At 37.4% G+C, this 10,275-nt stretch overlaps 1 protein-coding gene across 1 annotated transcript; it reads right to left on the minus strand.

The window, feature by feature from the left end:
* Positions 1-2,876: 2,876 nt before the first annotated feature.
* On the minus strand, positions 2,877-8,748 carry ABHD13 (abhydrolase domain containing 13). Its single transcript, XM_010190022.1, has 2 exons — positions 8,718-8,748; positions 2,877-4,193 (listed from the first exon to the last, which is right to left on the minus strand). Exon 2 carries the CDS (start codon positions 4,156-4,158, stop codon positions 3,145-3,147), a length of 1,014 nt encoding a protein of 337 aa, XP_010188324.1. The 5' UTR covers positions 4,159-4,193; positions 8,718-8,748; the 3' UTR covers positions 2,877-3,144.
* Positions 8,749-10,275: the final 1,527 nt, after the last annotated feature.

Here is a 10,275-nt window from a genome sequence, read left to right on the forward strand (position 1 = left end):
ACAATTCCTTTAATGAGCATATTTAAACCAAGAAGCTTTCTTACAAATCTGTGAAAATAACTCGACTTCCTCTTCCCAAACTAGAAATTTATATGTACAGGGCAAATACTGGGGAAACATCTATACACAGAGAACTGTTAAGGAAAAAGATGTCATGGTAGTGAGTGGAATAAATGCAACAGTATAATAATACACCTTTCGGCAATTCAAAGCTGTTGCAGTTCACTGTCTGAAAATGGCTTTTAGCAGCAGATAACTGTGAGTTTCTATCACACAGACTATAAAATAAAAACAAGTCTTGACTTGTAAAAACAAGTTTCTTCCTCCTTCTCCCTCCCTTAAAAGATCATATGTACAGGACTAGAAGATTTACATAAGAAAATAACTTCCTTCCTATTTTGTTTCAGTGGATTTCATAACCAATGCAATGAAAAACACCACGATAACAGACATTCATTCACAAGTGTCTATGTCCAGCCCATTAAGAGAGAAGTGAAAACATGCAGATGTGGAAGGTGGAAGAAACTACATCAAGTGTAATGGATGCATATATGACAATTGGGTCTTCTCGTACCCAATACTTGCAAAATCAGGCAAAGGTTCATCTTTATGTCCTGCAGACAATATAGTGACATGATAAGGGTTGATAATTAATGTTTAGATACAGTCCACTTTGAACAGCTCCAGACTACCATAATCTAATGCCCCACATTTAACTTAGCAACTGTGTGCCCAAATAAGAATACTTAATTTGTATTTGTCACATAATACCGGGGGTATTTTGGGTTGAGTTTTTTTGTGTGTCTTTGATTGGCATGGAGTGAGGTTAGAAGTCAAGTTACTTCAGAAATCGACATTTTATGAAAAAACTTGGTATTTAACGACAAGCTAAGACAACTTCTGAAACAATTACTTACTTTCTCTTCATTCTGTCTCCAACAACTGATCTGTTATTTTAGCTTGATCAACTTGTTTCTAGAAAAGCAGTATTTGCCCATTTATTTTCCTTCTCTCCACCCTAATTCTAAAGTGATGTGAAATAGCTGAAACAATATATACAGGAAAGGGAATGCTGTCTATTAACTCCCTTCTGCTATATAAACAAACTCCCCAACCAAACTTCACCAACATACCTTCCTCATTCACCTCCTCCCAGAAAATACCAGCACTGGAAAGCTGAGTAGTTTTGGGTTCACTCAGATTTAAAACTACGCTCTATCTAAAATAATTTTAGATCTATAGATCCAAAAAGGTCTACAGCTTTTTCAATCACCTCTAAGAAAATCTTAGGATGACAAAAGATACTTACCAGAGAAAACATCAGCTTCTGGTATGCATGTTTGTTTAAGTTAAAAAAAAATAAATTAATCACATTTAAAGATGTATCACCCTATCTATAAATTGCTGACAACTATTACCATGTGCACATAGACATTTAACCCCACATAATAAATTTTAGGAGGCATAACCATTAAGGCACCAGCTCAGGAATGTAGCTTTATTCAACCAGAGAACTTAAGCACAAGCTTAAAGTACCACGGTCCACCAGGAAACAGATTTAAGTGTGTGTTGAGATGCTTTTCTGAATCAGGATAACATGGCAGAAAAGTTTATTTAAAAATTTCAATTCCAAGGGCAATCATACAGATTGTGTGGAAGATTTTCCACAGTTCATTCTTCCCATTAAAAAACCCCACAAGATTTTTAAGAGGCAAGCCATCAACTGCAGCAAATGAGAAATTAAAACCTGCAGAAGATAGAGGATATAAGCAGCCCCACACTCCAATATGGACTGAGCTGACAGCATACAACTTTGATAGGACTACTGAGCATAAGGACCCCTAAAACAAACAAAAAAACCCAACCCAACTTTCAGGCAGAATCAAACTCTTTCAGCTTAAGTACTGCTGGCTCTGATACTATGATGATACGAGCTTCAAAAACCCCAGCAGAGATAAAACAACTTCACTTCTGATGCTTAGACCAATTCCACATGGGTACAACAGATCCGCAAGACATTTTGCAAGCAAATGGGTAAAAAAGTGTTAAAAGAAATGTCATCTATTTTAGACTAAGCTTAGGTCTAGTAAATTTAATGCACTGCTCTTTTTTATAATCCTTACTGTAACAACTGTATACATTAATCATGTGATCATTGGTAATTATTTGGATTTATTTCTTTTGGAGGTATAAATAAAGGGCACAGACATTTCACTACACCAGCCTAAAAAAAAAAAATAAAAAAAAGCACCAAAAAAACCTGAACACAAATACATAGTTTTGCCTCGTACGACACTCCTTTCTATCACGCCGCCCACTCTGCCTTGGGAAATCCCACCTCAAATGCACAACAAGTAGTTTGACTCTATGTTAGCGAGGAGAGCTTAAGGTGGAAAGGAGCTCAGATCACGCTGCTTTCTTTTTGAAGGTTACTTCTATTTTCTATGAAGAAATTGCCTGGGCAAAGTCTTGAAGCCATGATGCTTAGGTAAATACAACTTTCCAGGCACTATTATGGAAATATGGAAACAGGGAAAGTATCTTTTCCTCTTCAGTTGCAGTTTGAAATATGTATGTATGCATAACCGCAAAAAACAGTAATAACCCAGGATAGTATACCTGCAGGTATACTCTACCATTAACGTTATATTATTTAGCACATTAAAAACTTCCCACCTTGCATAATATAAAATTTCAAGGAATAAAACACTAATCTCATGCATGGCACACTTTAAATAAACTCTAAGAAACAATAAATCATTGTGCTAACCATGACTGTCCAAAAAGCTCACACATACAGCAGTGAATACTGAAAAGCCTCCCGTTTTTTCTAAACTCATACATTCTGTACTACTTTTGTAGCAAGTTCCTTTAATAGCATCCATTGTACATATCAAACAAGTGGAATATGTGGACAGAGATACCAAAAAAGTATGAGAAAGACATAAAATGGTTCATTTACAATGCTGCAAATGTAAAAGTTATCTGGAACATCTTAATAAAGCATCACACCTTTCCAAGTTTAATTTCACTCTTTAGGCAAGTACAGACATGACATACATGTAAAAATGGACATTCTTTTACCACTTCTCACAAATCAAGGTACAGTGCAGGTACCTCCCCCACCCCAAAGAAGAACACCAATTATATTATTGTTACGTTAGATGATGTTTTCGCCATTTCTTCAGGGGAGTGACTCTTTATTACTTCTTTGATGAACTGTTCAAGTGCAGTGAAGTAACCCTGGCACTGCCAAGTGTCATTATGAGTTCCATCAGGAAATATCGCCAATCTCTTAGTCCGAGCTGGGGATAATTCATAAAGTTGCTTCATCATAACTGGTGGAATTAACTGGTCAGACAACCCAGAGATGAAGAGAGAAGGCATTCTGCACTGAGCGATTTTTCTGTAGGACAGAAATTTATTTTTGTAGCACCATAAAGGAAGATATCTCATTGGAAAGAAAGAAAACAAAGTGCTGGCCATGTATGGGATGCTAAGAAAGGTGTTCTCCACCACGATGGCAGAAATCCTATGGGAATTCTCAGAAGCTAAGTGAATAGCTACTGCTCCCCCCAAGGAACGGCCAAAAAGAAAAATTTTTGTTTTATCAAGATCAGACCGAGTCATCACATAGTCTAACACAGCCTCAGAATCTAAGTACAAACCTTCTTCGCTTGCTTCTCCTTCACTTTTTCCATACCCTCTATAATCAACAAGAATTAAGTTTACTTTCAGGTTTACTAGCATTAACAAAGCATTTGGCAACCTGTGGCCAATGTTGCCTGCGTTCCCGTGAAAGTAGATGATGGTTGGAGAATACGCTGCATTGTCCCCTGTATATCTCAGCAGAATAAGATTGAGGAGAACTCCATCTTTGGTTTTGATGAAGATATTTTCATGTGGTATACCAGTAGGCATAGGAACATAAAGGCGTGATGAAGAGGGCTGTTCAGGAAAGTAAAGCAGCACATCCTGGAATTTATATAATATACCCGCTATTGATACAAATATTAATATAAGTAGTATAATGCCTCCGTACAAGTGAAAAGTTACTATCAAGGGTAAAAGACAAATACGGCAGAGACTCCAAGACCAGGAAGCCAAAGCTAGTAACCATCTTTTAACAAAGTTCCAAAGCATCCATGACTTTTCCATCGTAGAAGTCAGTGATCTTTTACTCCAAGTAAATCCTGTAAAAAACCCCAAACATATATGTATAAATATAAGGGAAAGAAAAAAGAAGTGATGTAACTATTCATGCTTGCAGAAGATTAATGACAAGTCAACACATTTAAGCAGAAACATCAAACTTGGTGGCAAGCTGCCTTTGAATTTTGGGAAACTATTCAATTCTGTAAAACAAGCAGAAAAGCAATCATAAGAAAAAGGCTTTAAAACTCTTCAAAACCCCATCTACATTATTTCAGCATGCAAGGTCCATCAGTGGCACTAGAAAAATGATTGACTGGGACCATAATAACTTACACTTTCCCTCAATCATCCCTACTGACCAACAGAACCACCATACAGATCGTGTCACCAGTTTGTCAAAGGCTCTCATGTCAGCAATTCTAGACTCCACAGAACACACATACACTCAAAACCAGCCCTTATTTCTAAGTTGCTACTTACTATGGCCAAGAGGAGCACACAGTAAGCCTATGCAATTCACTCTGCAACCAGTGGAGGTTCCCAATGCACACAGGGTTTGCTATTGCTTAGAGCTGTGGTTCAGAATCTTGATCAACTGTGACTACAGAGCAACATGTAAACTGGTCAGAAGGAGACTCCTCTACAGTAAGATACATTTGTGACAGTTGTTTTGCTATACTTGGATTGGTTCTGATTTATAAAGATAGTTTTCCACTATCAGATCAGTAATCCATATTAAATCTTCAGCTGAATGAAAGATTTTATCACCATACAAGACCACTGAAAACAGTCAGCTAACTGCATTATTCACCGAGTGATGAAAAGCACAACTACTGAAGAGTCCAAATATGCTACCTGGAAGTGACAACACAAGCTCACTTGTTTAAGAATACTTTAAGTTATATCACAATAATAATTACAGTTTCGACAGAGTTCTAACCTCCTAAAATGACATTGTGCAGTAAGAAGCTGAATTAACTCCAAAGGAGTCTGATATACACCAGCCATCTCAGTAGGATCAAGCGATAAAAGGTGACCTCTGCAGTCACAGCCTTTGCACTCCACAAATATGACAAGCACACCATGTGACTAGGAAAAACTGCCATCTCTATTTTATGCAGGTAATTTATTTTTATTTCTGAATAATATATAATCTGTAACATCTTAAGATTCACATATCCAAAGGCAACGTGAAATTAAGCTTTTATCTAGTCTATCTACTCCAAACATGTAGAACTGGTGAAATATTATGTAGCCTAGAGAGCAGTTACCCCAACTTTGTTCTCTTTTATTATTTACGAGCTCAAGTTCAATATCCACATACAGCTATGCACAAATATTATATATATGAAAATTTAATTTCTGTGATTCATCTCTATAGTAAAGAAGTCACAGTTATTAGGAGACATAAAGTAGGTACTTTAATTTGTAAGAGAACTTCCCAATGAAGCTGACAAACATTTCCTGCTTTGCATTTCAAGACTGTAAGAACAGATAACAACACAGTGAAAACACTCCTTATCTAGGCTATTCATAACTTCACTTTCTTACAAAATGGAAGACTCAAAAAATGCTTTCTCAACATTCGCAAGAGGAGATCCATCATTAAGAACAACCACCAAAACCCAAAGAAGTCATAAAAATCTTAAGGTGATGAGTTTTGCAGATGGCTATCCCATATACAACAAGGATTGCTATTTGAAGACTAACAGTTGTTTTTATAAGCCATGCTAGTTTCATTTGGCACTGTTTCTATTGTAACTATCAAAATGCTATACTACTGAGATACTGCTGCTGGGTGATTACTTGTAATATGTCTATAGGTATTTATAAAAACTTTGCTACTAGAGTTGCAAAATCAATGCATCCTACAACTAAAACAACATATGGTAGTAGGTAGGTAAACTATACAGCCACAAACCTTTCATACTCACCTACATATTTAAATAAAGCTGACTACCCTGCATTAGTGAACAACCACATGCCTATTAAAGTTTTCTTCCTAGCTATGTGAAAATTCTAGTTCTGTCCATTTCCAAGCTTGAATCAGACCATGTCTCTTACTTCACATTTTGCTGGAAGATTTTTTAGCTAGAGAACTAAGATATAAATTTCTCATAGGTTCCTCCCCACCTCTTTCCTAAATCAACTGAGAAATCTCTAGGAAGGAAAATTGTGGTTTCTCAAACAAGCACACAGGCCTAGAAGAGACTCTAAACCATTTCAACACAAGCTCATTCCCAATAAAGTTACCAACCATGTTTTCTATTGAATCAAAAGTAGCAGGCCTTCCAAATATTATCTTGTTTGACCTAAACAGTAGCTGATGATACAATCAGAATAAAATTTCCACTTAAAGGACATAAATAAAAAAAGTAAACTACTATAACAATTTTCAGTGAGTGATAAGGTATTCCTCAATGCTTTTTGAAGTGTATGAGACTTGAGACTGCTCAGCATACTGCAAGAGTACACTAGAAAACAGGAAAATAAAAATCCCTTCTCAGTCATCATTTTGCATTACTGTTCTGCTGGATGGGGAGTTATAAACATTTCAAACAGTTTAAAATATAACATGATAAAATTCTATGTTGAATTATGAAGAGGTTGTATTGTGATTCTCCTGTATCTCTAATTTTCGTCACTAAAAGGATGTCAAAATAATCAGGGAAAGGAAGCAGGGGGACAGGGAAGGAAAAGGGAGGACAAAATATATTTAGACTTTGATGTCTGAGCTGGTCAACCTGAGAAACAGAGCAGATCTACCACCTGGACAAGCCTGGTCTCTTTCTAGACAAGACTACCTCTATTCCTGGACTACAGGAACCACTTACAGACTTTCTCCATAACTGCCTGACATCCCAGTTAAAGCAAAAAGCCTGCACCCCTCTATGTCTTCTACAAGAGAAGTTTTTAAACTATTCTGTCACCAGAAAATATGACTAGTTAATTCCTTTAACAGCTGACTGTTTAACAGTAGTATCTCAGTTATATTGCCTTCTACTGTTAGAGAAGTATCACAGCTCTGCAGAGAGGTGGGCATGAAACATGGCTTCCTGGACCCAAGGGAAGTCAAGCAAGTTGGCCAGTGGCAGGCTACTGGAAGTTCTGTTTCAGGCAGAGAAATAAGGTTTCTCTACAGATTTCCTTTTCAGTTCTCCTAGAAAAAACATTAACCCCTGGGAAATCATTCTTTCTTTGCTAAAAAAAAAACCCACCAAACAAACAAACTTCTTTTTCTCTAAGCAACATTACATAGCAGCACTATGTTTCAATTAATTGTTGTAACTTCACCAATGACAAGGTTTTCCTTGTCACATTCCATTTCACAGCACATACAGTAACAGTATTTTATAGCCTCTAACTTGGTTTAAATTATCAGTGGTTATGAAAACAAGCATAAGGGATGTTTATTAAACTTGTCATGAAAGTCAATGTCTGTGATGAGTATACAGTCATCCGGAGCAGAACTACACAGTTTTACCTGGTAGATATTTTCCTAGGTAATTCTTATGTTAATGGAAGTTCCTAGATAAGGTGTTCTTGTTCTTAGCTACTCTTACTAATACAAAATATTTCCTAATACTTAACAGGAAGGGAGGCTGAGTAACTTTAATTCTTTACTTCTAGTTCAATGTTTATTAACCTCCAAATATGTAACCTACCTTCAACTTCTCCACACTATGTAAACACAGTTCCTCTGCTCTCTCCTTACACGCGATGTTTTCTTAGTCACAGATATGATCAGAGGTCTTTCCTCTAGCATCTACGTGTTTCATGTTTCCTTCTGTCCCTCTGACAGTACCGCATTAGCAAAGCTAACCTTTGTCAATGCTGGTGGTTCCTACAAGTGTTTTTTTGGTGGTGCTTGTAAACTTGAGACAAGCAGAAGACAATAATGAAATACAAAGTTCTTTCATAGACACCATTAACACAGAAGACCAGTAGCGCAATGCGATTCAACATTAAGAGCTGATGAAAGTAAGACTTAGCCAGACTGCTGCTGTGCCTTTGGCTTATTGGCTTAAAGACCATTAAAGACCACTTCTGCCACAGAACTTGTATTGCCTCTAAAAACAGAAATGAAACTTGGAAGTTACGAATTTCAATTTTATGTCATAGTGATACACACACATGCAGGCACACAGACACACATCTGTATCTATACATCTCCACTGCTGAATTCACAGTTCAGGAATTACTGCAGACCTCTATGTTCTATCAGATGAGCTACAATTCTCATAATTAACTACTGACAATATAAATCACTCATAGCAATAAAAATTCTGAGGGAGAAATTAAAGTCTTTATGATCGAGACATTTTAATAAAATTATGCTGTGCCCTACTGCTATTCTTAAATAGTGTCATTATCAACTCAAGATCATTAAAAATCAAGCGCATACTTAAAATACTTGGGAAGAATTTTTCATTAATTTTTAATTGTAAGTGAAATTACTTTTGCATTTGACACAAGTTCTGTTGTATTTTTTGTCTTTGTCTATACTTTAAATGATAAAAAAGTTCTATTTTCACACACTAATCACATTATAAAACATTTACCTTTGGATGTGATGATTTCCCAGGCTTCATCTCTGCCTGAAAGACAATTCCATTTATGAACTTTGAGTAAAACTGCTTTTGAATTACACACATAATTACTGTTTGTCTTCTGTTATTTGAAAGAAAATTAAGAAGTGCTAACAGCCACTACCCCTAGAAGTCACATCTGCTTTACTGATGAAACCATGTGTATCATGTTCATGCTCCTCCTGTCAAGCTCAGCTCTTGTTTGAAAGATCTAATAAACTTGAAAACAACATCTTATAATGAAGTTCAAGAACCATGTCAAAATATCCTGGATTACACACACAACACACAGTGTAAAACATACACAGTGCATAACAACAAAGTTATGAAAGATTTTCATTGCCTCCTTAAAGCTAATTTTTAGCATATGAGCAGCCTTAAAGATAGCACTAAGATGAGCATTCAGGTGTTTAGCAGCTGTTTTGTCATTAAAGAGCCTTTTTTTAAAAAAAAATAACTTTAACATTCACTGCAATCCTTTAGATTTCACATTTTCAAAACAAACAAAATGAGGTGTTTCTTAAGAAGACAGAAAAATATCTGAAGACACCTGTTCCTTTCCACTGCACTTCCATCTACACCTCCACCTCCTCCAGACACAGACAAGATTTACTGTAAAACATCAGTTTTGAGGGGGAACTAATCTGAAAGAAAACCTACACGTTTACTAAGGAGACAGGAAAAATACACTGTCTTAACACTAAAATGTTACAGAGAAACTTTTATAGGAAAAAAAAAGGATAAAAAAAAAAGATAAAACAGCAAAGTAGCTACTCCTGGCTAAAGAAAAAGCAGAGTAAGAAGAATTATGTGTCAGACATTTAAAGGCTCTGGGTTTTAACATCAGCGAGCCACCGCTACTATTTATTTCAAACAGCGAACTTCCACAGCTCCGCATCACGTGGCACACATTCATAACTGAAAGTGTTTTCCCCTTAACTCCTATTACGCTTCCTCTCCCAGCCGAGAAGTCTTAATGAACCTTAAAGGCACATCTTGCCTTTATGACAATTATGACAGTACTGTATAAAAATACCAAAGCAACAAACCAAGGGAAGTTATTATATTAGAACCTCAGCTTTATAGCAAGCACAGGCTCCTACAGCCTGCTACCTTCCACACGTTTAATTATTTCCATTTTTACCTAAAAGAAACATCCTGCTTAGCCCTTTCAACCTACTCGCTTGGCACACTAAGCAACGTTAATGTTGTCACCACCTGCTCCCTCTTCTACAAGCATCCTCATTGGCAGGAACTGTTCCGTATGGCAGCGGAGACAAAACGAAACCCCACAGCAAGACCCCGCCGCGAGGACGCAGCGGCTCTTCTCGGAAGGCGCCTGAAGGACGCCGTCACCGGCGCTGCTACCGCAGCGGCCCCTCGGGAGAGCCGGCCCGAACGGGAGCCCCAGAGCCCCCGGGGCAGCATCTTCTCGGAAGGCGCCTGAAGGACGCCGTCACCGGCGCTGCTACCGCAGCGGCCCCTCGGGAGAGCCGGCCCGAACGGGAGCCCCAGAGCCCCCGGGGCAGCA

This window comes from Mesitornis unicolor, unplaced genomic scaffold, assembly GCF_000695765.1.
Source record: "Mesitornis unicolor isolate BGI_N332 unplaced genomic scaffold, ASM69576v1 scaffold14958, whole genome shotgun sequence".
Taxonomy (NCBI): domain Eukaryota; kingdom Metazoa; phylum Chordata; class Aves; order Mesitornithiformes; family Mesitornithidae; genus Mesitornis; species Mesitornis unicolor.

Bases quoted from the DNA above. Each gene is read 5' to 3' on its own strand.
- ABHD13 (XM_010190022.1), bottom strand. From the start codon at position 4,158: ATGGAAAAGTCATGGATGCTTTGGAACTTTGTTAAAAGATGGTTACTA.